Source organism: Anser cygnoides, chromosome 1, assembly GCF_040182565.1.
Source record: "Anser cygnoides isolate HZ-2024a breed goose chromosome 1, Taihu_goose_T2T_genome, whole genome shotgun sequence".
In the NCBI taxonomy this organism is placed as follows: Eukaryota; Metazoa; Chordata; class Aves; order Anseriformes; family Anatidae; genus Anser; species Anser cygnoides.
This window is the reverse complement of record NC_089873.1, coordinates 200,082,199-200,109,951: the sequence shown is the minus strand read 5'-3', so window position 1 is coordinate 200,109,951 and position 27,753 is coordinate 200,082,199. Positions and strand designations below refer to the sequence as shown.

The 27,753-nt window shown below is 51.2% G+C and overlaps 1 protein-coding gene and 1 long non-coding RNA gene across 2 annotated transcripts in view; one reads left to right on the top strand and one right to left on the bottom strand.

Annotated features, from left to right (window-relative positions):
- MAML2 (mastermind like transcriptional coactivator 2) overlaps positions 1-27,208 on the bottom strand; it is a 214,112-nt gene extending 186,904 nt beyond the window's left edge. Inside the window, exon 1 of the mRNA XM_066989856.1 lies at positions 25,554-27,208. Coding sequence (XP_066845957.1) covers positions 25,554-26,012 — 459 coding nt within the window. The 5' untranslated portion in view covers positions 26,013-27,208. The remainder of the gene's footprint in view (positions 1-25,553) is intronic.
- Positions 917-2,804, top strand: LOC125180078 (uncharacterized). The gene is made up of 3 exons (XR_007158319.2): positions 917-1,077; positions 1,459-1,997; positions 2,252-2,804. It is a non-coding gene; the product is annotated as an uncharacterized lncRNA (long non-coding RNA).
- Positions 27,209-27,753: the final 545 nt, after the last annotated feature.

Sequence of the window (27,753 nt, the reverse complement as noted above, 5' to 3'; positions counted from 1 at the left end):
CCCTTCGCTGTGCTGGCGGGCGGTGGGTTTGCTGGGGCTCAGCTCCAGCCCTGAGGGCTTTGGGCAGCCCTTACGGTGGTGCTGTGCTGGAGAGGGTGAGAGGGATGGGGACTCATCGTCCCCTGGCAAGCCCGGGATGAAGAAGGGGGGAAAGTGGCCAAACCCCACCTTTTTTCCACCTCCTCCCAACTTCCTCTCGGCATGAGGTAGGATTGGGGCCAGAAGGCAAGAAAACCGTGATTTATGAGGAAAACTGAGGAGCTGCATGGACAGTCTGGCAAGAAATAAGTGGGATGAGAGAACAGAGATAACAACCTGCAAATATTTGAAGGGTATAAAAAACAAACTGGGAGGCAAAGAATTTAGGGCCCATCTTCCACAAAGCGCTCAGCCTCCTTTAGCTATTTGCATCGGCCTTTGTCTGGTACACACAGAGAAAGGAGAGCTGGGCCCTCCTGAAGATCACTTACGTAAATGCAATGAGAGATGGAAACAGGAATGCGAATCTGGGAAAAGACACCCTGATGCTGTGATGCACGAGGCTGTGGGACTGCATCCCGAGGAAGTTTCATAGCTTGGGCCTTTTAAAGTTGGACCGAAGAAAGCATTAGCAGTAGCCCTGCAGGGAATCTGTGCTTCTGCAGGGAGAAAGGGAAGCTCTTTGCACCAGTAGGTGTTTTCCTGGTCGGCCTGAAACTTTTAATTACGCAGCGCAGGTTCACTCTTGGGCACGTTACAGGAAAAAGAGAGTTTTCAGCCCGAACCCGCAGCTTCCCTGCCTCCCCGAGCTCTCCCCCATTTGCAAACAATTGCGAAGGTGGAAGAATTCAGCGAGCAGATGTAGCCTGCCCCCCTAGTCCCATCTGTTCACATCAGAAAACCACCACGCAATCTGGCACGGGGAGCGCTCGCCGCTCAAGATAGACTCTGGCCTGGGCTCGGAGGGGAGAGGGAAGGGGGGGGCCGGGGAGGGGCGGTGGCGGCGGGTCACAGGCGCTGCCAGCGCTGCGTGGGAAGCTCAAACAGCATCTGCCAGCACCGCCGCTGCCTCCGGTCGGAGCGAGATCCTCCAGCAAGGTCTGTCAAAATACGAGGAGCCCGCGTGGAGCGCGCTTCACCCCCTGCACGCGCATCATCCCACCAGCGGCGGCAGGGAGATGTCTCTCGCTCGCCGGCTGGCTGGGGGGGGGGGGAAATCTGAATTTCGGGGATGTAGGCATGGGAGGAGCGTTGGAGAGAAGGCTGAAATAAATGGCTGTTCAAGTGCAGCGTGAAAAGCGGGGGATTATGGGCTGCAGGCTGGACATTTGCTTTCCTGCACTGCAAGTAGTTAACAAGGCATCCTTGAACGGGGTAAAACCCCAGTGATTTGGGGGCCTCAGGGTTGTAGGCTCCTGCTTCTCCCCTGCAAGTCTGACTCAGGGCGAGACCTTCTTACTCTCTCTTCCTGGCTCCCAGCTCCTCCTGCAGCCTCTCGGCTCGGCTGGAGCTGCTCCAGCCCGCTCGGGAGCCGGCGAGGCAGCGGCGAGGTGATGGAGCTGCGGTGTGACAGCCACCGGCGCCGGGCAGGGAGCGGAGACGGCTCTGCCAGCCCCTGCTCCTCCCAAGCCTCCTCCTCCTCCGTCTGCAGAAACAGGCTGACAGCGCTTTGCTCCTTCTCGAGGGTGTTTGCAGAGATGTAGATCGAGAAAGCGTGCAGCTAGCGGCCAGGTATGCACCTTTAGGCGAGTGTCCAGGCTACATTACAGCCCCAAGCTGCCCTCTGGTTCTGCCTACGACAAAAGCGGCGTAAGAAAAGCACACACCAAGGTGCAGCATTAATGATTAGAAACGCACACAGCCTGCTTCGAAGTAAATAGAGAGACGTAACATCAATGAAACATTGCAACGCGGTTCCTCCCCCACTGCCGGCGTAGCTCAGCCCCGCACACGTGAGATCACCAAATATTCATGGGAACAGGCAAAGCCACAGCGCTCTTCTCCTACCGACAGCCGAGGTACAAACTCTGCTTTTAATTATTATTATTTCTTTTTTGATTCATACATTTTCTTGCCTTGGTGTTTGGGGGTACTTAATATCCTCTGGGAAAGATAAACATCAGTGATCATTTTAGGCCTGTATGACCTTGCTGAGGAGTAACATGACTCCGTGCAGGGCTGAGAGCAGACTTGGCAGAGCCTCGTTGTAAGGAAGTCTTCTATTGTGCAGACTTGCTTTGCCTGTGAAGCAATATGTTTTTTTGTCTTGCAGAGCGAAGCGCGGAGAAAAGGCTCAGCCTGCACCAAACCCTTGCAGAAAAGGCCTGACTCATTTTCAGAAAACCAGGCAGGATCACAGGCGGAAGTAATAACTGGCCTGCGAAGCTGAGCACTTTAAAACCCTGCTCTTGATTCACCCTCACGACGGCGAAGGAAGAAGACAGCAAACGACGGCGGAAAACACGGCACATTCTGTTCGGTTTTAATCGGTGTCTGATTTATGACAGGTTTCACTAAATCTTTAAAAAAAAAAAAAAAACACAAAAAAACGCCCACCCTGACATCTCCGCCGATGTTTTCTTTCAAACTAACAAAGCAGCGTTTCAAATTCCTGACCACGTCTTGGTTGGCCAACAGCAGAGCCTCTTTCCCTAACAAAATGATTTGTTGTAGCAGAGAGTGGAGTAAGCCACAACAGCTGTAAATCTGCATGCTGCTCCTCTGCGCAGCCCCGCTGCACCTGCAGGTGAACTTTCAGTTCTGGGGCTGAAACAAACAGCCCTCGCAATAAATGAATTTATGAGCTGTCACCCGTCCCAGCTACTGCAGGGCACTCGAGGCGCGGATGGAGTTATGAACAAGGGGAGGGTTATTACCAAAGCAGCATAATGCAATTATTTTTAATGCTGCTTCCACCTAGTCTATGGCGCCTTTTAAGCCCTCTGCAATTTTGCCAGGGAAGCCCAGGGCACTGTAACAGTGAGATCTCTTCTTCTTCTCCTCTCGCCTCCCGCTCCCTACATGCTCCATGTCCATCTGCACCTGCAGCTGGTGTTCCTGGGCATGTGTGCTGCGGCACCCCAGGCAGCCCTTGCCCCTTCCTGCCCAGCCCTGAACAAAAAGGCACTCATTCGAGGTAAAGGAGCGTGGCCATGTTCACCCAAACTGCGTGCAACTTTCAGCACACAAGAAATGCAGGCCTCGTGATGCCCTCACGGACTTCGGCAGTCTCTGCCATACCAGGAAGAATGTGGCAGGATGGAGATCCCTTCGGTTACATGTGTGTGGGCCAATTTCTAAGCAGTGGGGCTACCGAATAATCATAGAATCACAGCATGGTTTGGGTTGGAAGGGACCTTAAAGCCCACCCAGCTCCACCCCCCTGCCATGGGCAGGGACACCTCCCACCAGACCAGGTTGCCCAAAGCCCCATCCAGCCTGGCCTTGAGCACCTCCAGGGATGGGGCATCCACAGCTTCTCTGGGCAGCCTGGGCCAGGGCCTCACCGCCCTCTGAGGGAAGGATTTCTTATGAATATCTAATCTAATCTCCCTTCTTTTAGTTTAAAGACTTCCCCCTTGTCCTATCACCGCACCCCCTGACAAAGAGTCCCTCCCCAGCTTTCCTGTAGCCCCCTTTAGGTACTGGCAGGCCGCTGTAAGGTCTCCCCGGAGCCTTCTCTTCTCCAGGCTGAACAACCCCAACTCCCTCAGCCTGTCTTGGCAGGAGAGCTGCTCCAGCCCCCTGATCATATTTGTGGACCTCCTCTGTAATTGTTTTAACACATCCATGTCCTTTTTGTGCTGAGAGCCCTAGAGTTGAACGCAGGGCTCCAGGTGGGGTCTCAGGAGAGCAGAGCAGAGGGGCACAATCCCCTCCCTCACCCTGCTGGCCACACTGCTTTTGACGCAGCCCAGGATACGGCTGACTTTCTGGGCTGCAAGTGCACATTGACAGCTCATGTCAAGCTTCTCATCTACCAACCACAGCAGAAAGCAGTTCCCAGGCCCCCAGGAACTTCCAACATATCCACTCCACAAACTTATCTTCGATGTCTAGTTCCCATTAGAGGTGATCCGAAGGAGGTGGAAAAGCTGTCTTCCACAGCTCCAGGAAAAGGAAGGCACACTCCCACAGCTGTGTCGACACGCCACATGAAGCAGTTTGCCTGTGCGTCCATAAACCTTCTGCCCGGCTGGGAATAAAGAAATACTGCAGGAGCTCACAGCAAGGCTCTGTGGGGAGGAGATGGGCAATACGGATATCTGCTCATCCCTCATCTCCGCAGCTGTCCATGCTATTGCCACCACCCTTGGCTGTAATTAATCTCCTAATTGCGACCTTTCCATCTCATTTAGCTAGCCTGAAGTGCTGCTACCTGTCAGAAGGTAAGGCATCAGGGAGAAGACGCCACCAAGACAACCTGAGAAGACTTCGGTGTGTACACGAGCAGCTTTATACGTTGCTGCCTACTAAAAAAGCCATCAGGAAGAGGTTGCAGCTAGGTTTGAGGAGAGGTTACGGCTTCTCACCAGCTGCCTCTCTGCCGCTGCCCTGCAGCTCACGGGAGCCCGATGCAAACAGATCCTGCACCCTGGGACCAAGGGAAGGAGTACACACAGGTTTTCTGCCCTCCTCTGCCCACCTTACCCCAGTCCTGCCAGCTTTCATTCCCTAACACCTGCAGAGGAACACAAGGCTCATTGATACGGGTATCTGGGGCTTGGAAATGGCATAAGCTAACAGAGCTGGCCCTGCTGTTGGACATTTCCTTAGCTGGGCCTGACTCAATAGCTGCTAAAACCATTTCTCCCTTGGGGAAGGAAAATAAAACAGGAGCTCCGGAAGCTGACTTCCCAAATTTCTCTGCCACCACAGCGTGCATAACCTCAGAAAATTGCTGCTGCAGCTCATACCAGCCAGCTCCTCTTCGGCTAGTGGGAGAAAAGCTGAGAAATGTTAAGGTTCTTGGAGCAAGAAACATCAGTAGTCCTTTGGATGGAGCAGCACACAAAAGATTATGCATTTTCAAGATGTGGTTCAGTTTAAGGATAAACATATTTGTGGATACTTTCACTGTGCACTCGGTAGAAGCTTTTCCTTTGGAAGGCAGTGGTACAGCTGGTTCCAAGTGTCAGTGAGAAGCTCAGCCTTCATGCTCACCAACTGCTAAAAACAATCTCTTTATTTCATAATACCTCACTGCTTTTAGGTCCATCTGCATCTGTTGTTTTCTTACTTTTGTTGCTGAAAAGACTTGGAAGAAATTACCCCCTGGGGTAAACCAGTGCATTGCAGCTGATATCAGTAGTGCTGTACCATTTTGCACCAGCGGCAAATCTGGCCCCAGCCACACGAGAATCAGGAAGCTGAGGTTATAGAAAGGGTTATTTGCACTACAGGAATGAATGACAGAGCAGTTTCAGTTTCCTGTGTGAACGCACTTCTTGCGTCCCTCACTTTTGGTCTTTATCACACACTGCATCCCAAGCACAGCAGGCTGCGAGGGAACATTAAAGATGTTGCAGAGCTCATTAAGCCAAGTGTCGCTGAACACGTAGCTACCAGACCTCTGTGTGGAGGACACAAACTTCGGTACTGAACCAGCAACGTCACAAAACAACTGGCAGTGAAGAGCAAAAGAGAAAAAAAAAATAATAATGCAGCATAAAAGCAACCCTTCTGAGCAGGGCGGTAGCTTTAAAGCAACAACTGCCCAACCTCCTGGGGAAGTCCTCTGCTGGTGCAAACTGTCACAGCTTTATCAGACCTGGCTATTTGCAGCAATTGCTTTGTCCCACTGTGTTTGGGGCAGAAGGTTAGTCCACTCCTCTTTGCGGCAGTGGTAAACCTTTGGAGATGTTGCAGCCCCCAAAGTATCTGGAAAATCAGTTTCCAAGATACATCCTGTTAAATACAGCACGGGGGCAAGGGGTTCACAGACAAACCATGGCTGGATCCCATGGTGGTATCTACTCTTTAGCTCTTATCTCGATCCCAGTGAAATCAATAGGTGTTTCTGTCACTTCCCATGTCGGCAAGACCCATTCCCGACATCTTGGTTAGAGCTCCCAGCTCTATCCCCAAATAATGCCAGCCAGCCTAACATCAGTGACTGTGACAATACACACAGGTGGTTTTTTTTTTAATCTTTGAAAGTAAACAGGTGATGCTCTTGGCTGCTGCTCAGAAGGAGTCTCATATTGCCAGAAGTTTTGCGGGATTCACCTCCTGAGTAAGATCACAGGAGGACTGCAAGCATCAGATGTTTGTCTCTGACTGCCAGGGAGCCAAGATTTCCCTGGGTGTTCTCCGATCACACCCTAAAGAAAGTCATTTGCTTTACTCTGCTCTTCTAGAAATCGGAGCTTTGCAAGATGGTAATTTATGGTGAATATTTACAACACCTTTCCCTGAGCACTGTGTTTTAAAATAACATTTCTAGATGCATCTGTTAAAACACTGAACAGTTAGGCAGGAAATTCTGATTAAAAAGAGAAAAATCAGAGAACTACTTCCACGAGAGTAGTTTGCTACAGAAAATGATTTTTTGTCAATGTCAAGAAGCCCTGACAGCAAGAAGACTCCCGAGCACAACCCTGCCATTCCCCACCTGTGCTCAGACACACTCCTGGAAGAGGCTCGTGCTTCTGGATCAATTGAATATGACATGAGAACACGGCATGGCAGCCAAGGTTGCAGGGAAAAGTCGCCCTTCCAACAAATAAAACAATGCAGCTGTGTTGCAATACTTCAGAATAATCCTGACAACCTATACCTAGTCGCTGTACGCTCGGAGGGAATAAATTGCTTTGAGATCTGCCCATGGCAAGTGCTTTGTAAAAGGCACGCACTGCTATTAATTCCACCTCCAGGGAATAATGGCACTACTCAGAGTATGGGAAGTTCAGCATGAGGATAGTCTTGTGCTGGATCCGGGCCTCGATTCATTTTTTTCCCCTGTTTACACTATGTATTTACTTTTTGCACTTCATTCAGGATAGATAATGAAAACAGTATAGTCTGCTTCCACTTTTGTTTCTGGAACAGATCAAAGGCTTTAATGGACTCGGGCTCAGCAGAACTCTAAATGCTCCTTTCTGTACAGATACAGCCAATTAAAGGGCCCTGTTGGCTTCCAGGAGGATTACTTGAGATCTCATTATTTGCACTGCTCTGAATTCAGTCCTTAGAAGAGAGTGGACACATTCTGCCAAAAAAAAAAAAAAAAAAAAAAAAAGGAAAAAAATATGGAAAATAGCAAAGGATTTTTTTTTTTTGCATCTCCTGTATTTAATGCAATCAGCCTCAGCAAAGTGCACTGCACTCCTGCTCGTTAAAGCGGGCCCGTCCTTTTTTGTTGTTGTTGTTCCTGCCTTGGAATCGCTACAGAGGGATAAAGTTCTGCACGGCTCACTCACTCGCACAGTTGTAATAAGTCAGAGCAGGCTGGCTCCCTGCCCACCACAACACAAACTCCCCTGAAGTCTCCAGCTTTTCCATGGCAACCCCGCAGTCATCAACACAGCAAACAATCGCTGCAGCCCCTGCCCGTCTCCCCTCTTAGCATGGAGAAGGAGAGCGTTGCGCCCAGCCCCTTGGACCTGGGCTAATTATCAGGAGAGAAAGGAGACAGCGGCCGAGATCCTGATCCCCTCTGCGCGGAGCTTTAGGTGAGATCGAAAGGAAAAAGCACCGAAGCGCTCAGCGTAACTCGGTGTACTTTTGCTTAAATGAAAAGGTTGTTGCTGCGTGTACAAGACGTGAAAACCAGAACGTGCGAGCATCGCTGAGCCTGCCCAGGGTGCAAACAGCATCACAAAGCGAGGCTCCGAGGAGTCCGAGGGCCTGATCCTTGCCGTGTCTTCTGCCAGGCCTGGCTTTCTGGGGATGACAGCAGCCTGAGGATGCTGCGGACAGGACCGTCCCCAGCACCGCTCGTGATCCCCACGGGGAAGGAGCAGTAGCAGTGCAGGGGCCTGACTTGCCGCTGCTTCGCGTTGGCATCCTCCACACCTGTGCAAATAAGGGCCAGGAGCAGGACTGAACCCCACCGTCCCCATCTGGTAGCGTTTTACTCCCTCCGAACAGCTATGTAAGACCTCACAAGCTGCAAGGCAATAGAAAGTGAAGCCCAGAAGGCCCCAAAAGCCTTACTTAAAGTGAGGGCTCGTGGTTTTCAAGCTGTGGTCTGCAGACCCACGAGGGTTTGAGGACTGCTTCTGAAGGGTCTGTGAAAGCTAAGTCTGGAAAGGAAGTCAACGGCCTTGAGGCTTAAGCTAGTTATAAGCAAACCGTCATCTGCACTGGAGAACTTTTAGAGGACCTACAATTTGTAAAAGACCGAAAGGCATGTTCACAGGCACGCTTTTATAGCCCATCGTAGACATGTCGAGAACCTGCTCCATGCGAGGAAAGCTACCCTGTTATGGGATAATGTGAGAGTACGCACAACAGCGTGACTATGGGAAGTTCGCTGCCATTAAACCTCACCAGCACAAATTCAGGAGCGGATATAGTTTTCCTGGCTTAAGGAATATTATAATTTGTTTGGAATATGCTTTTGCTGGTTTAGCTTTGAGGGTCTCATTAAAGTAAAAAGCTTTGTAGGCTGGAAATACCACAGGCAGACTCACTTTTGTGGACAAAGTAGAATTTCGAAGGTAAATTGGCCCCAAAACAGCCATTTCCAATTCAAATCCTGATGCGAAAAAAGGAAAAAAAAAAGTCTTTCAGGCTTAACAAAATTATTTAGCTATTTTTATAACATTCGAAAAAATGATTTCTCTGGAAAAAGTTCAAAATGCAAATAATACACCGAGTACTGAGGCTTAAGTGGAGGCTTAGGTAATAGCGTGCTTCCAGCACGCCTGGTGTCAGAGCGAGCCTGCCCGAAGGTACAAACCTTCCCCTGGACCAGTGACCCGAGGGTGTCAGTCTCCACGACAAAATCCCACCACTGTTCCTCTTTCTTTGCTGGCACACGTGTGACTAAGGCACCGCGGGCCACAGTCCCTTGTACAGAAGGTTTGAAGGCTGCCTCGGTTCAGGACGACCTGTGGGTGAATTTGTCCATCCTTTGGGGCAAACGGTGCAAGCAGGAATCGCAGGAAGGATTTCGGTGCATTACCAGCAGCACCTCAGTTACACGGGTTGTGGTCCGAGTGAGTGCAGAACTGCTCTACAGGACGCCCTCAGCCAGATTTAACCTGCTCAGAAGGTTAAGAGACTCGGTCAGAGACTTTCTGATGTGGACAGCAAGTGCTTTAACCAAGAGGGTGAGCTTTCTACACACGGCTCAGGTCGGAGCTGCAGCTACTACCACAAGCTGGATACCCTTAACTAACGCCGAGTTTAACTCGCCCTGACATCAACATTTCTTTGCACGATGCCCGAAGTGTGATGAGGTCCTACTGCTATGTCCGATGCCATTTCAAGATTGCTTCACCCCGGCTGCTGGATGACATCTGCACAGCACAGGTGCCAAAATACAACCCGCTGGCCAGGGTGTGTTGTGCATTCGTTTCTGTGGCTCATCCACAGAGGAAATGAGTCTCTCAGCTGCTACCCTAAAAAAGCTGGTTCTGCAGCCCACACTATGATAGCTCATAAATTTAATTCTAGAGGTCCCTGACCTCTAGAGTTTGGTGGTGGTGGAAGCAGCGGTTAGCACACAAGTCTCTGTGTGTTAACTTGAACAAGGACGCAAAAAAAAGAGAGGTTATCTTCTGTTTACGTACTGATGACCTGAACAAAGCCAGTCAACCCAGGCTGAGTTCTGCTGAGAAAATCGTTTTCAATATGATTTTTCCTTAGCTTAAGAACATAAAATTTCATTTTAGGCTCGGTGCAGGTTCTTGTTTCTTCAGTGGACACACGACCACCGTCTGTTCTGTGAACAGCTGTCATCAGTTCAGCCACAGGGCCTGCTGCAGACACCACAACACTCAGCTCCCTCCTGGGACTCTGGGAACTGCGTGATGCACTTCCACAGCAGCCTCAGAACCTACAAATCCTACAGACCCAGAAGAGTAATACGGAGCTTTGCGTTAATCTGCCTCAGCTGCGGGTGAGTTCCTGTCGGTAGGCTCAGGAGCCTAAGGGGAGCTGTGACATTCTCTCCTCTCTCCTCCGTGGGCCGCTGGCGGTGGCTGCAGACATGCACCAGGAGGTGAGCCCCGAGGGGATGCCTCAGCTGGAGACCAGATTGGATTCCACGAGAGCAAAGATCAAATGGCTTATTAACCAGCTGAAATTTCAGCCTTGTTGCTATTGGTACGGATTCTCTTCTTTCTCTCATCCAAAAATCATGAGTTCACGTACAAAACCGAAGGGTCCTGCCCCAGCCAGAGGTCTACATGTTCGCTTTCTGCTTTGTACCCAACCACTCCAGGACATGTCACCTCACACAGAAAGCGTCCTTTGCCACTAGCCACAGCAAACCCAGGTCCCGCTTGCTCATGAATAAGCACACTTTTTGCCTGCCGTGAGCGGGGAAGGCGCTGTGCCTGCTGCTGCGTGGCTCGTCCTGGCTCCTGCAGGAAGACTTGACACCGCAGTATCCCCTACCTGTGAGGGCAGGGAGCTTTCTGCGTGGCTTCCCGTACATCCACTGCTCATTTCTGACGCCATGTCCTAGGAAGGAAGTGTCCCCTTTGACTTGCTGTTTGGGAATTACTTGTTGTGTAAAGCATCTTCCTCAGCACTTACTCATTTGAGTTTCTGCTGCAGTGCAAGTAGGCAGCCCTTTGCCTCAGCAGCAGGAGGAATTGCTGGAAGTATTTCTGTGGTGCAAAAGCAGACACACAAAAAAAGGGAGGGAGATCGGATTAACTGGGGTATCCTAACTACGGTCTGCTGAGGAATGCCACCAGCAAAACTAAGTGGAGACAAGCACTGTCAGTAACTCCATCTCACTCTCACCAGGCAAACCGAGTGAAATCCAAGGGTGCAGAAACCACAGGATTTATTCAGAAAGATAATCTCATTAATAGTGCTCCTGAGTAGAATTACCGGAGGTATTACTGACACCCGTGGCCTTGCATGCGCATTTTGCTGCGAATCCCCTCCAAGACATAGGAAACCTTTCAACGACTCATTCCTGGGCTCCAGATCTCACACTCCCCAGCCCCAAGCAGGCTGAGCCACCAGGTCCCGACCACACAACGCCGTCGGGACACAGAGAGACGAGATTTGCTGTTTGCAACGCCCAGAGCCCTGCTGGTCAAGCTCTTTTAACCTTTGCTCAGCATTAACTCTCAGCTTTGCCTCTCTGCCTTGTGCTTTTACCAATTCCCCAATCTCTTTCCTGTCACTCCTTGATAACAAGGTAATAAATGCAGTAAGGATACTGATATGGTAGATTAGATAAGAGAGGCTCATGGGAGACTCTGACCAGCACGGTTGTTCACGCAGAACGTAACTGTGTCTCGCTACAGGCAGCTTTGTTTTGCTTTCAGGTGCATGGCTCCTGCAGTCTCGCACCCTCACAGCCCGTTTCGGGAGCCCTGGCAGGCAGCTCCATGCCATGCAACGGCTCCGGACTCCCCCCAAAGCTGGTTGGTGTCAACGGGAGCTCAAACTGAGAACACCGAGGGTTGGGAGGCAGGAAAAGGGGATGGGGAAAAAGAGATTAACAAGCCTGACCTGAGCAGATGAAGCGTCATAGGAGGAGGAAGGCTGCAACTTTTAGACACGTGAATGTTTTGTACTAGGGCTCACAAAACACGAGATCGGGCCACTCAGAGCTTGTTTCACTGCTGCTGTGGAGCGTGGACAAATTGGATCAGTGTCTTTTTTTTTTTTTTGAAAAAGGAATCCTCCTTGAAAGGATCATTACCCTGCCCTGTACTGATTTGCTTTCCTAGTCCCAGAGTAATTTTGAAGCTTCCTTTGCTAACGCGTCATATTCTTGTACAGAGAAACATTCAGGCACCGACAGCAAAATTTCACTCTCCTCCCTTGCCCTTCAGCTCTGCTTCTGCCCTCGGCTCGTGGTGCTGGCCTCTGACACGAAGCTGAGACCGATGGTTACCACATGTGCCTGGAAGCCCAGGTGTCCCAGGACCCAGCAAGGACCAAGCATCGGTGAGAAACAGCCCGAGAGAATGAATTTGGGCATTAGCACTGGGTTTCCTGGCTGGGACCTGCCTGTGTGTGGTATGCCTAGAGTCCTGTGCAGGTAAATCCTTTTTAAATACATGATTGCCTTCTTTTTTTTTTTTAAATGTATGTTCAGCAAATAAGGAAAAAAAATTAGAGGAAAAGCAGAAACAGTGACAGATCAGAAGGCGGCAATGATAAAATAATGACCCAGCCTTCACTGAAGGAGCAGTACTTACATCATCGGCAAGAAAAGAGACTGGACTGTCTCTTACCAGCACAACTTGGGATTTTTCCTAGACCACACACGCTAGCAAGGAGGGAAGCAGGCCTTTTACATTTGTTCCCTAGCATTTCTAACTTCTAAAGAAATGACAAGGCCTGTCTTTATACAAGGCATTTCAAAGTAGTGCCTTTGCTGTACGGCAGGCCAAAACGTCACGTTAGTACCACATTTCAGAAAGTAAATAGGTAACTACTTCTTAGGCAAATAGGAGGAATACTTTGACCTCTGGAACCGACTGGTGACTCACTGAGGTACTGATGTCACACGGTTGCTTTTGGTGAGAAATGGCTCCCGTCTGTGTTCTTGACTCAAGCAAAGTCTCCCAGGGATAAATTTTCCAAAGCACTCCAGAGATTTTAGGCTGCGATCCAAAAATCCAATTAGGTGCCCAGTTCCCACTGGTATCAGTTCAATACAGGAAAGATTAGATACCTAGATGCTATAAGCCAAAAAGATTTGGACTCCAAGCTGCTCCCAGACTGATCTAATGCTGGATGCAGGAGAGGAATCCAAGGGTACAACTCACCATCAAACACAAAGAAATAGTGTTAACTTTGCATGAATGTTTCCTGTCTAAGGTTTAATTGCTCTTCATTTAATTCTAATTTCCTTAAATAATCTTCACATAAGCATGCAACAGAATTATGTTACAAAACATCGCAGCAGCACGTAGGCATCATCACTACCAAAATGTATTTAGAGCTCAGAAACAGTCAGAGCATGAGTCAAAATGTAAGAGATGACCAGGAGAGCCTCCACTTTTCCTGCCTTGCCCACAACACCCTGTCCTGTTCATTATGATGCATTAAGAACACAAAGCAGCTCACATACCTCTGTTCTTAGAAGTTTGGTATACTCTTAGTCACTCGTTGAAGCAGGCCTTTAAGGATGTGTTCCCCAATACAGGGTCCCAGTTCAGCAATCAGCACTCAAACTGAGAAGCATTTAAGCATATGTTTAAGCATCTTCTTCAAGTATTTTCCTGAACGAGAGCCTGAGCATTCACAACCGCACGCCCAGCGTACGAGCACCCGCTGCCTGCAGTGACCGGCCACAGAGCCCACTAACGTGCTGTCAGCTCACAGAAATTTTTGCTCTAAGACTCTTGTGACAACGATGCAGGAGCTTTGAGCTCATCCTTTAGAAACCTAAGAAGAGAGCAGACTCGTGGTCATTAGAACCCCAGATGAAGCAAAGAGAGAGGCAGCTAGAGAGGCGGTGCGAGGGAAGACGAGGAGCACATGTGGAAGCCATGTGTTCAGCATCTCTCTCTTAGCCTGGCCCTCTGGCCCTTTCTTCCACGCTAGGAAAACAACATCACGAAGCAGAGTCAGGAGCATGAAAGGAGAGAAGGGAGGGGGATTAACCCAGGTGAGAGCGAGGCGGAATGGCTAATAGGGCTGGGGAGTGGAGGAGGGGGCGGCAGAGAAGGACTTTGCTAGGGAAAGGGGATGTGTGTGACTCCTGTGACCAAAGCAAGAGGCGTGAGGCCGTGCTGAAGAGTCCTCCTGACCCGTGCTGAAGAGGCTGTGCGTAGATGACAGGCTGGGAGGCCCGAGCACAGACAGTACGTCCTCAGAGGGCTCTGGGAACCACATAAAGGGCCGCTTCAGTAACACACCGGCCATCCAAACGCAATCGCCCTTCACGGGTTTGGCAGAACGCACACACATCCAAGGCAGCACTGAGGGGGTTATCGACCTCAGTAGCCATCCTGGCTCTGCCAGGGCCCCTCAGATGCATTGTGTACGGTACAGACGTATGTTAGAGGCCTTACACACGGCTGGTATATATAGAAACTTTTAGAAGTACCTACTGTTTACTCAACGGACTGGATTGACTTCTGCGGAGCTATTCTGGTCCACCTGTAAATACACGGACTGAAAGGCCTTATGAAAAGCAGTTACTGCGCGTTGGCAAGTGGCACTTTTCAAAACCTGAATATCTCGGGTCATGAATGCTGGGGTTTTGTTTTGTTTTTTAAGTACCCGAAATGACAGGATCGTGTTATGCAACTGCTGGATGCCAATTTTTATTTTATTTTTTTCCAAAGCTGTTTCCCTCCCGCTCCCCCCAGCCCCCTGGGGCTAAATGAGCGTGTGCTAAACTTTCGGTACAAGCTGCTGCTGGGAAGCGCCCCGCTCCTGAGGCCTTTGCTCAGATGAAGAGCGAGGTCTGCGTGGCGAGCGGCCAAGGCCACGAGCAAGGGGAGACTGCAGCGCTCCCAGCCCTGCTCACACGAGAGCCTCACAGATGTCAGCCCAGGTGTGCCTACCGGATTTTTTTTGGCTGCCGAGTGTGACACTAACAGCATCCGAAGGGCTCCGAGAGCCAGGGCTGAGCATGGGCTGGGGACGGCACTCGCGGTGTGCTCTCAGGTTCGGCACGGGCACCGACAGCAGACTGTGCCTTCAGGTTGCCCCAGGCAGGGCACGACTCGCAGGATGGTCTAGACGGCCCCAAAGGGGTGGCTCCAAATAACTTCGCCTGGAATCAGTCATTATCTCGGGTCTGTAAACTCACGGCTTTGACGGAAAGCAAGAGGAGTTTGTGGTAAAAGGATAAAAAAAGCAAGGGAGGCAGGGGGATGGGGACAGAGCGTGTTTGCAGCTGCCAGCCATCAGATTTCAACTCAATCAACAAGACTGAGTTCCAGCTCCCGAGAAAGAGAGCTTTTGATGACATATTGACACAGCCTGAACTACAGTGGTCCAAGCGGCAGCGCTGTAATTATAAGGATTATATTTAATACTGCACTTGGAAATGAAGGTCTGAAACACCGTGACGCTCTCTCTCCCGAAAAGCTGGCCAAAATCTGTCCTAGGAGCCATTATGGTAATGCACAAAGTTGGTAGGAAAAAAAGAAATATAGGAACTCGAATCATTACGGAAGCGGATCATGTGGCCAGCAGCTCAGGTCTGCTGGGAGCCGTGCAGTGAGGAGGAAAAATGAACGTGAAAGGAAAGGCAACTGGACTTGTAGGAAAAATGGAAAATAGTTTTTAAAAGTATAAAAGTAACTGTGTTGAGGAAATAAGTCAACTGATAATTAATATGCTACTTAATCTTGAATTCAGCTTTATTTTGGTAGCACATAGTGGGCTTCAGTCAGGCTGAGGCCTGTTTGTTGAACAAAGACCAAACCCTGGAAATACTTCGAGACTTGCTTAATTCTACACATCTTGATTTCAGCGTGATTACCCATGTGTGCACAATTAGGCACATGCATAACTATTTCCGGGAACCGGGCCACAGAGGTAAGCAGCCCAATGCTGAGGACCAAGAGTATCTAGCTTAGAAGGACACGGAATCAAAAGCTATTGGAGAAGCAGAGTGAATGCACTTCTTTGGAAAACAGAATAATTGACTACAAACTGGCATAATCTACAGAAATAAAGAGCATAATCCTGCATTAGGCTGATGTTCCACAGTGCCACATCCATACTATTTCTCACAAACTGTTTCAGGAGAGGCCAATCAGATCAGAATTAATATTGGAAAGCTCAGATGTTGAGATACTATAGCAGTGAGGGAAAGGGAACAGGAGGAAAGGGGAGAGAGGGAAAGGAGAAAGGAAAGGAGAAAGGAGAGGAGAGGGAAAGGAGAAAGGAAAGGAAAGGAAAGGAAAGGAAAGGAAAGGAAAGGAAAGGAAAGGAAAGGAAAGGAAAGGAAAGGAAAGGAAAGGAAAGGAAAGGAAAGGAAAGGAAAGGAAAGGAAAGGAAAGGAAAGGAAAGGAAAGGAAAGGAAAGGAAAGGAAAGGAAAGGAAAGGAAAGGAAAGGAAAGGAAAGGAAAGGAAAGGAAAGGAAAGGAAAGGAAAGGAAAGGAAAGGAAAGGAAAGGAAAGGAAATTGGGAGTGTCTGGAGATGGTTTCTAAAGCAACAGAACCCTAAATAAATGGTCTGATTTTCCAAAGTGAAAAACATAAACTGAACAGCCCATGCAGCATTTTCGCCAACTGTCACTGGGGTGGCATTTCTGAAATCTGGTGGAATGACTCATCTCAAAACAACAACTGTTGCCAACAAGGTCTTTCCTCCAGGTCTAGCTATTTGAATGAGAGAGCTGTAAAGAACAAAATAAACAGAAAAGTCAGAGGCAAATCCTTGTCTTGGGGTTCAACTCTGAAGCTTCCTCTGAAGCCATCCACTCTCCAGGGAGCCTCCCCAGCCCGCTGAGCAGGAACGCAGGTGACCCTCTGGGTCACAGAAGGCATTGGCCCTGTTGTAACGAACCCCTTGCCAATTAAAAGAAATTCATCATACTGCACCTAGCAACCTCATCTCACACCACACATACGTACGGCACGCATCCTCCTGAGCCCTTCTGCCCTCCCCGTTAGAGATTTCTCAGGATGGCAAACACTACGGCCAACAGGTAGCACGGTGCTGGAAGGGCTTGAGACAGACACCCCTGAATTCAGCGGGAGCAGAATTAAGCACAGCCCCATCCGCACAGATAAGCACCCGTCTTTGGCTAGTACAAAACACAACAAATTCAAAGACGCCTGCTGAAGCAGCGTTGTTTTGCTGAATAATTTATATCCCTGAGACCTCTGAAAATGAGCAGCATACACTTCAGCGCTGCAATAGCTATTCAGTGGAGACAGTGCACATTGTGTTCGGGAAGCTCATTGCTTAAACACTGTTGCCATGACTATAAGAAAGTGATTATACTATTGTTTACAAGAGACTCTCGATAACTCATTACCACCCTAGCCAGAGTTTTGCCTCCAGTCAAAAATTTGGGGAGGAAAAAAAAATAAAAATCTCATGGGTACAATTAACTTTGTGATCAAGATAACTCCATTAAAAGACTTTGAAAATTGAACACATCGTATAGTGAGGAATGAAAATAAGCAAGAATTGCAAGTGACTCTGCACTGTTGACTCTCTGCTTTCCTCACTATTTCGTTAGTTCATTGGTAAATTCCACAGAGGAGAAAAGTCCTGCTAACTAAATAACTGTTGTAACTCGTTTTCAAGGAAGAAATGATTTATAGGGTAAGCGCCAATGTAGGAGTTAACCGTGATGAGTAAGTCTGTAAAACAGACCACTTGGTACACAACGTAAGGAGAAAAAGACTTTAAAAATCTGAGTAAATGTTTGGGATTATGAAATTATGGCTTTCCAGCGTCCTGGAATGAAATCAATACCTAGAGCACTCAGTTCTGAATCCCCTAGTGCCCATGTCCCGTACACGACCTCTTTATCTCAATAGTGTGTTGATGATCAATAGTTTCCAAAACTGAGAAGTTACTCTGAAGCTGTCGGAAAGTCTTCCTCACATTTCCTATGGACAGTAACAGGCCGCAGAACACAAAGCGAGGGGATGATTAATAGAGCGCTGGACTAGGAGTCAGGAAATCTGGGCTCTGTTCCCAGCTCTGCCACTGACCTGCTGTTTGACCTTGGGCAAGACACTTGACCTTTCTGTGCTTCTGTTCCTCTTTCCATTCTTTGTCTATCTTGTCTCCCGAGGCCCTAAGGTATGCAGGGAAGGGCACGGTTCTCACTGGGTGTTTGTGTAACACCTACTGTGGGGAGGTGCCTGAAGAGCTCTGTAAGAAAGCCAGGGTACCACAGCGACGGCTGTTGCACAACGGCGTGTTTTGTTTCAAAGCTGAGTAGCCAAGATGAAACTTCTTGGGGTTTCATCTGCACGTCCAAGACCTTACCGTCTCTTTCAGTCCGCTTCAGGCTCAGGCAGCAGGTACATGGCTTTGCAAGAGCTGCTTCCTTGCTGTGCCTTCATGCCGATTTCTAATAGGTTCTAATTTCTCTGCACCTTGATTCAGCTGGGCTTAAAAGCACATCACAACAAATGAGTGGCACAGATGAAAATAGCTACAGGAGCCATTTCTGAACTAAAGGGATTTTGTCAGGTAAATGGCAACACCTGTGTGTGAAGCCACGGGCATGATGTATTTACGAATTAAATTGATTTATATATAATTCCTCACTAAGCGTGTTGGAATTTTGTGCTTGTTCACATTATTCGATTAAGAAATACTTCTGAGCCTTCCTCCCACCCTGAGCCATAGACATGAACCTTCCCCTGTTACTACAGGATTGTTCTCCTACCAAATGGCAGGCAACATGTGCAGGACAAAGCAGCTCCCACCTGCTACTTACTGCTGGGGTGCAGCTGCAGCCTCACCAGAAAGCAGATGACTTCGGTATACGCTCTCAGTTCCAGTCCCACTCTGCACCCGGCCTGCTGGAGCGTCAAATACACGCCGCGCTTGGACGCAGCCGACTTAATTGGGAGACTAATTTGAGTACAAACTGATGCAGAATGCAGAGCAAGTGAAGCAAGAAAATACGAAGCATAAGAGGCACCGCCACATCTTGCACTTTCATTGTGAATCTTGGGCTACACGCTGCCTCAAATAAAAACCCAGCCGGGAGTCACATCATTATGTAAAAGACTCGTTTGAGTTTATGTTTCCAGTCCTCATACCTGTGGGACAAAGGCTGAAAAGGTGATTTGAGTGCACCTCAACGGCTCAAAACACAAAAGTCAAATAAGAAGAATCCATCAACACATATACGTTGCCTGCAGCTTTGCCAAAGCAAACGTTCAGATATCCCGTCTCAGGCTCCATCAATAATGAATTTGGCTTCTAAGCCATAAAACTCACCATCAGATCTCAATGCGCTTTGCAAAGGTGATAAATAGTATTTTTCATAGAGGAAACTGAGATTTATGGAAGTGAAATACCAGGAGTAATCTGCTGAACAGATCCTAGAGTCAGAGTAGAAACACTGGGGTTTTAGTTTACAGTGCGCTCACCTAAGAACTTTTGCTTGAGAGTTGTATTTTGTGTTAGGTATTAGTGTTGGCACTTCAGTACAGTTATGGATAACTACCTGCATCTACGAATGCTTTGGAAGAACTTGACAAGGTATGACAAATTCACAGACTGGCTCGCAAGTGGCTATGGGAGGCTTTTCACGGGAAATCTGGGGTGTAAATAGTTTGTGCTTTCACGTACAGAAAATAAAAAAAATAAAAAAAATTGTCTCTTAATACTGTTAAGTTGAAAAAGTGATCCAAATTTCAGTTGGCACCACCTCCTCCTTTTCTGCAGCCGAGACCACTGCCTCTTTCACTGCTCAAAGCTGTTCCAAACCGTAGCAGCACGATATGGGTAAGATCCTTGTTGGGTTTACAGCCATGGACTCAGAGTTGTGGAAAACACCAACCTGCCACGAATCCCATCAGCTTCATCCTACTGCTGCTGGGAGTAGGTCACGCAGGGAGCTGCTGACATGCAGACACCAGAGGGGCCAAGGACCCAAGACCTTGTTCCTCTTCTTCTCTTTGGAGCAGCCAAAAGGCTAAAGCTCTTCCACGTACCTCGTAACTGACCGTGTGCCCCATAACGTGCTGCACAGTGGTTTCTTTAATCACCTTCCAGCACCCCATAGGAGTGATGGTGTAAAGTCACTGTGGTGTAGAGTTGGGCCCCCAGCAGAGACCAGAGTCCCACGGGCTAGGCACTGACGTGGTGCTGCCTGAAGACCTCAATAAAGCATGGAAGGGAAATAGTGGCACCTGGGGAACACGTGCAAAGTCCCAGAGAAGCTTGGTGGCAGAGCTGCCACCTCTGTCCCAGTGCTTTGTCAGCTGGAGCAGGCTGCCAGCTTCCAGCAACTCCTACACCACATCTGAGGTGCAACATACATGGGGCAATGGCGATATTACCCCTCCCAAAGGTGCCAAGGGGACCGTGGTGGAGCCATTCTGTTCAGCAATTAGACACGGGTGAAGTTTCAGTTTCATAAGCTCGCAGACTTGATAAGGAAGGCAGACTACAACTGGCCTCTGAAGATGGTATCTTGGTAGAAAGGACCGTTGCCAGCAGTTAAGAAGAGGAAGAGAAGCATGTTATGGTCTTTCTGAACCTGCTAACTGACTACCCTAGTTGTGGGGTGTTTTGGCCACTGCAAGCTAACCGAAGACCACATACACCTTCTGCAGGCAGCGTTCATTGCCAGGAGAGAAGAAATAAGAGTGAGATAAGTCAAAGTTTCAGCAAAGCAGCTTCTGGGTCTGACTCAGACATACCTTTCTAAGGTTCAGATTTTCCCACAGAGCGACTAACATTTTTGCCGGAGTCACATTTCTCAGCAGAGAAGAAACAGAAGCTGCTTCACCATCCTTCGTCATGGTGCTACACCCAGGGGACCCAATTTGAGCACTGCAGGGGATGCGAGAGCAGGCTCAGAGGACGAGCTGTACTAGTCGGGGAAGTTAAGGGGTTGGCCACGGGTTGGCCTTGGGGACCCACTGCTCGCTGTCTACAGAAACTTCGGTGGCGGAAACAGTCTGTTACACAGTTTCAGAATGGCGGAGACTTTCATTAAATGCATTCGGAGGTTAAAAAGCTTCAAAGTAAGCGATTTGGCTGGAGAATTAGGGCTGAAAAGGCTCCTAAACTAGCAGACACTTAACACGTTCACTGGCTGAACTTTTCATTAAATGATAACCTTTACGCAGCCGCCAGGGAGTCTCCTTGATTTCGGTGCAGAGAACGCTCTCGGAGCCAAGGGGAACTGAGACGTTCAGTGGTGCCCAGGTCCGTCCTACCCAAACGGCTCCCGGCAGGCAGCAAGGCCCGCGGCAGCAAATCAAAGTTTTCTACCCACAAAGGCAACGTGACTCATTTTGTCTGACTCGGCTACAGAAATTGTCTCTATCCAACCCAGCTTTGCTCCCACAGAAGCCCCAGGCAGCGGTCTGCCACCTCACAAACAGAACGTTTCGTCGCGTGGCACCAAACTTTGCTCATCCAAAGATGCCAGCCCACCTTCACGGAACGGTCCGTGCTGCAGTCCCCTCTTGTTCACCGCACCCTAACGCCACCTCACCTCGTAGCTGGTCGCCTTGTCCTGTTTGCTTTCAAAGAGCTTCCCAAAGCTACGTACATCCAGCACCAGAAAACACGACTACTTTGCAGGGTACCCTGGCAGGCCAGTAGCAAAGAAGGCAAAAAACCTGGGATATGGGGGAAGTATAAAATCAGCCCACAGATACCAGTGCACAACCCTTCCTCTTGAAATACGTGAAGATTTTTGATGCCAGCACAGGGCAGTCCAAACCTCAGCAAGTACAGCACAGATCATTAAAAAAGTTATTAGGAAACAATGCCAGGGTTTCTACGCTCATTTAAAGGATCTCCACATACACCAACCACCTAAATCAAAGTTTTACAAGCAAAACTTGGCTCTCGGCCCCACCCGGGCAACCCTGTCTCCCAGTGATGTCCTCAGGGGACTGAGACAAACCCATGCCTATTCCAGGTTTGGACTGCTGTCGATGAGAATTTAGGGGAGCAGGGGGAATTAGTCCTTTCTCTCTTCCTCGCCTACACCATCTTTGCAGGACTGTTTTCCCTTCTTTTTTTTTCACCTGCTTGCAGACTACATCTGGGGAGCAGGCCGCATTCGCAGTCATTCTTCTGAGCACAGAAAATAATAACAATCGTTATAACAATAAATTCAGCGTGACTTGGAGAGGGATAAAAGCAGAACGAGTCACCTGGGACTGGTGACAAACAGCACTTAACACACTCGGAGGAAGACATCGGCCACCAGGGTGGTGGCTGCAACGGAACAACCTGACCAGAATAACACAGCGATGCCTGTGAAAGCGAGCTCCTCGTTTGCACAGAGCGAAATGAACGTTGCTCAGCCTGTGGCAGAGGAACGAAGGGAAGGAAGGGCCGCGGGGGATTTGCAACTGCAGCGCAAGAACTTTGGTATCACCGGTTCAACGCTTAACCCGCTGAGGAATGCCCTCCAGAGCTGACTGTTTACATATAACACAAATAATATAAACAGCTAAGTGCTGGAGGGCACATATATACATGCAGATATATGTATAAAGGACAGAATATTTTCTGTTCCACTCTGCACCATGAAAAGTAACACCACCAGATAAATAAACACACGTCAGCTCATGGGAAATGCAGGGAGGCAGAAAGCACAAAAGCTTTCCTAGCTGTGTCCAGAAGAATAAATTTCTCTTTCACATGCACCCACACCCAGCAGTCCAGCTCAAAAATCTGGTCTCCACTCTCCAGTGAGAAAATGCTGCTGCCAAAGCTGCTTGCTCAAAAAATCAAAGTAACGCTGCCAAATTGAGCCCAAACCCAATCCCACTGAAAACTCTTTCTTCTGCCGGTTTTAAACTGCCCGCTGGGGACAGATAATTATCAAATAATAGTATCAACAGCATCAGATTATCACTTCAGGCCCTCTGATATGTTCAAGTGAACGCTGTTTCAAATGTTATCGAGTGTCAAATATTTACTCTGGAGTCCAACTGAGCAAACGACCCATCCAATGCCACTGAACACGGCAGGCGCGCTCCTAACAAGAGCAGTGGGATCTGCAGAGAGAAGGAAACGACCCAACTATTTTCAGCAGAGGAAGCGTGGGGACAATCTCGGATTTTGCAGAACAAAGAGCGCCCTGAGAGCCAGAACTCCCCGAAGAGAGCCAGGACTGCCTTCACGCTCGTCTGTGTGTGGAGCTCTTTTTAAACTGGTGGAGCTACAGCAAGGCAGGTGGAGCTTTACAGTCCCCCCGTGGAGTCAGAGATGTGTCAAATCTCACATCCTCACTGTGAGACTCGCACAAACGCTCTCGTCTTGTGCCTCCTCGTGCCAGAGCTGTACCTCCCACGACCGATGCTCAGAACCGCTATGTTCCAGGACCCCACGCACCTCCGATCTGCCATCTGCTCCGAGCAAAAAGTCTGAAATTAGAGGAATAACCACCGGCGCAAGCAAGTCTTCCGCTGGATTTCCCCTTGGGAAACACCCCCAGAGGATGGATTCTGCTGCCTTAGACTCTTCCCTGTACGTTTATAGTGCACAGGGCAACTGACTTACTCTGCCTCATCCTTCCACTTTCAAGTGCCCTTGGGATAACTGGCAGAGCAAATTCCTCCTCTGGCTACAGCCAGAACAAAGCAAGACCCCGTTATTATCCTGGCCCATCACCGCCCTCTGAATTTTCAAAAAGAGGAGCACAACGCTGGGCTACTTGCTGCCCGACCCTCAACCACTCGAATTCATCCCGCTCAGACATGGCGTGGTTTCCTTTTCCTTTTCAGCACATGCAACAATGTTCTAAGGGGTGCTCGGCAAGGGGAACATGTGCCTCCATCACGCAGAGACGTGACTTTGAAGCGATGCCTTTCTCTGTTCCTTAATTAGGCAGCCCTACCGAAGCAGCAAATGAAGAATGTCTGTGCCGAGCACAGAGTGGGAGGATCAGCGATGTGCAGCGATACCATTACAACAGCGCTGCTTCATGAGCCAGCACTTCTTCAGTGTCAAAACACGGTCCGGGGCCCCAGACGTCATGTTCGGTGAAGTCACGTACCTTGTCAGCAGGACTGCCGAGCGCGAGCATGCAAAACCGAGGGGGACTTTGTCAGCTCGCTCCCTCGCCAAAGACACGCGCGTGCGGAGCTGTCGGGGAGGTGAGGCAATGTGCAAGGTGGAACGGGGGCAGTGTCCAGCAAAAGAGCAGGTTTAGGATCTCGAGCGAAACAAGGACAACCTCTCTGCACTGCAAAGACGAAAACCTTTTGGTATTTTCGTTGGAGTTGTTTCATTTAGCCGTTTCGAACAGCTGCCTCCAGCTATTTCATAATAATAGTAACAACTAGTAAAGAACCAAACCAACCCAAACCAAAAAAAGCACACAGGCCTGTTCCCTGACTTCAGATGTTCCCTGACTTCAGAAAGCAGAGTTTGCTGGGATGTACGTTATTATGCAAAATCTTTTTTCTTTTTTCCTTGAGACAAGCGCAAACTGTTTCATTAATACACACTGGAAAAATAAGATAATGGCTTTCTTGATTGCGATGAGAAACACGGGGAGATTTGCTCTGAGCACCGAGTCAGGCCGAAGCGCCCCGCTGTCATCGCGTTAGCCCCTCACATCGCCGCCCTCCCAAACGGTGCCGCAGCCCCCAGCGCCGGGAGGGCTGAGAGGGGAGAAAATAACCACCAGGGTCCCGTTTTAGAACACGCCAAGCACTGAGAGAGACAGGTTTATGTCGGGAAGGGAGGGAGCAGTCTATTTTGGGCCGTTCGAATAGCAGCCACGGGCCTGTCAGGGGGCAGTCGCTCCTCGTAATATTTCGCGTGTGTGCCGGGAACACATGCCGGCGGGACGCTGGAGGGAAAGGCAGAAAGCCTGGTACACGAACGGCTTGTCATAGAGTAACAGGAGGCAGGGCTCTGCCTCCCAGACACCTCCGGAGCAACTTCCAGTTGGAAAAGGTCAACGTGCCATCCGCAGGGTGCGGAAAACTCTTGTAACTTCTCCCTGGGAAATGCGCTGGGTGACAGTAATGAACCAGCCCTCGCCGGTGGGGCTCACGGGTGCGAGACGGAGCTTCAGGAGCTCTGCTTCTGCAAGCACTTGCCCACCTCGGGGATCATAAAGCTATGTATGCCAGGGGCACCAGCACGCGGTGCTCACCGCTGCCTGCCCACCTGCAGCACAGGAGGCACAAAATGAGAGCGCAAAGCCTGAGGTGCGAAACCGTGGGCACGGCTCTGAGCATAGACTGTAGTTTAATGCCGCCTTACACCGCTGCTCGGGGACGAGCCGAGGATGCTTGTGGCCCCCAGAGACCTTCCGGGCACGGGGGGTGTCACCGCCATGGTGGCATTTGTGGTGTCACCTCCTGGTGGGACGTCATGAGGGCATGCGAGGGGCTTTTCCAGGGGTGTCACTGCCCCAGTGACAAGGGCATACGAGGGACTTTAGTGCCTGCGACCCACACCAGGGGTGTCACCATCTGGTGGGACATCACGAGGGCACTCGAGGGGCTTTTCCAGGGGTGTCACCACCATGGTGGCAAGGGCACACGAGGATACTTTCAGGACCGCAACCCACACCCGGGGTGTCACCTCACGGCAGGACATCACGAGGACACTCGAGGGGCTTTCCTAGGGCTGCCACCACCCCAGCACCGAGTGCGCACGAAGGACACCAGCACCCACACCCCTCTCCCACCGGTCCCCCGCCACCCCCGGCGCCCTCCCCTCGGCGCCCCGGCCCCGCCTTCTCGCCTCGCCTCAGGGCCGGGGGTGCCCCGCGGGCCCACGCGTGCCGCCCGCCCCCCGCCGCCCGTCAGGGGGCGCCGTGACTCACCGCCAGCAGGGCCGAGGCTCGCTGCTCCCCCGCCGCCTGCTCCCCGTTGGCGCCGCCGTTGCTGAGGAGGTGCTGGTGGTAGTCGGGGGGCGCGGCGGCGGCGGAGGACGGGGTGGCCGCTCCTCCTCCTCCTCCTCCTCCTCCTCCTCCTCCTCCTCCACCTCCTCCTCCTCCTCCTGCGGCCGCCTTGGGGTGCTTGGCGGCCTTGCGGGCCCCCTGCCCCTGCTGCACGAGGTGGAGGAGCTGCAAGGTGCTCTCCCGCTCGCGGTCGGAGCTCTCGGCGCGGCCCCGCTCGTAGCGCCCCTCGCAGCTGAGGTGGTGCTGGCGGCACACGGCGATGCGGGCCCGCAGCCGCTCCACGATGGCGCTGTGGACCCGGGGGGCCGCCGGGCCGCCCCCGCCGCCCCCCAGCAGCCCGGCCCCCAGCCCCGCGGCCTGGGGGGGAGCCGTGTCGCCCATCGCCGCCCCCCGCCGCTGGTGGCCGGCCGCCTCAGTGCCACATGGAGGGGAGAAGGCGGGGGGGGAGGCCCCGCGACCCCACACCGCCAACGGCACCGAGAACCCCCCCTCCCCCCCCCCCCCCCCGACCGGGGGTGTTTTGGGGGGAAAAAAGAGGGGAACGGGGAAAAAACGGGGGTGGGGGGGGGCTGCTAGGGACGGGCCACCATCGGCCGAGGGGGTCGGGGACGGGCTGAGCCCGCGGGGGGGGGGGGAGGTGAAAGGGAAGGGATGGGGGTCTTGAGTGTGGGGGGGGGGTGGCACACGGGAGAGGGGGAAAAAAATTAAAAAATTAACCCGCTGCCTCCAAAAGGGATCCCCGGCCGAAAGGAGGTCCCCCTCGGGAGGGAGTGGGGCTTGGCAGGTTTATTGGTTTTATTTCATTTCGGGGGCTGGGGGGGGGGTCGTTCCTTCAGGGGGGAAATTTAGGCAGGGAAAAAGGGGTCGCGGGGCTCAGCGGCACGGAGCCGACACCTCCCCCCCCCCCCCCCCTTCCAAAATCTTCCAAGGGCTGGCGGAGCGGGTCGCTCGTTGGCTTGTTATTATTATTTTTATAAAGTCTTCAGTAGATGTGCAAATAGCCGGGGAAGGAGGAGGAGGCTCGGGTTAGTTTGGTCTTTGTGCGGTCTCCGTTTCTCCTGCTCGCTCCGCGCCGGCCGCTCTCGGGTTTTCGTGCAGGATCCAAGTGTCTGCAGCTGAAGGGGCAGCTCCTCCGGGAACGAGAGGGACGGATCCCCGCTCCGGAACAATGTCAGGCACTGGACTTCCAGAGCACGCTTCGCCTCCGCTTAATCCAGCCGCTGGATAAAATCCGTCTTGCTTTCAGCGCTTATTTCCCCCCTTAGCAATAAAGCAGCGAGCCGCCAACCCAAGGCAAAGAACTCCTTTCGCATACTTTCCCTTAGACTCCCGGCTACCGAATAGTTTCAAGTACAGTTTCAAGAAAAGCACGAAAAAAAAAAAAAAGAAAAGCACAGAAAAAAGAAAAAAAAAAAACCACCAACCAACCCTTCAAACAGCGATCACGAACGGCGAGTTGCACTTACAAACTTCCAGCATTTTGCCCCCGGCACGCTCCGGCCACTTTTCCTTTGTGTTTTTTTTTGTATATTCCATCCCCGGCCCGGGGTGGTGGTGGGGTGGTGGTGGTGGTGGAGGGGGGGGCGGTGGGGGGGTTGCCGGTGGGTGCTGCCCCGCTTGCTGTCTCCTCCGCTCGCCTCCGGCTGCCGGAGCCGGCGCTGCCCGCGGCCCGCGGTGCGTGCGGGGCCGCGGTGCGGGGCGCTGCGGGGGCGGGGGGCGGGTGGCACCGAGCGGCCGGGGCCGAGCGCCGGAGCCTCCCAGCGGCCGCGCAGGGGAGGCGGGCGGGCGGGCGGGCGGCCGCCCCGCCGGGGAAGGAGAGGGAAATGTCGCCGTGCCGACCTCAGCCCGCGGTGGGAAGGCGGGGGGGGTGTGGGGGGGGGGGAGTCGTGCTGCCGGGTTGGGGCTCTGGGGGCTGGAAGAGGGTGGTTTGCTCCGGGAAGGTGGTTGGGGAGGGAAAGGGGGTTTTCTAGGGTGATTTCGTGCATGGGGGGGTGGAGGGGGTGAGGGAAGGTTTGGGGAGGGGGAGGCTCTGGTGGGAGCTTCTTGGGTGTCTGGCACTTTGCGTCCTTCCCGGGAAAGTCACAGCCTTGGTGCTTCTCTTCGCTGTCTCCTCGGTTCATCA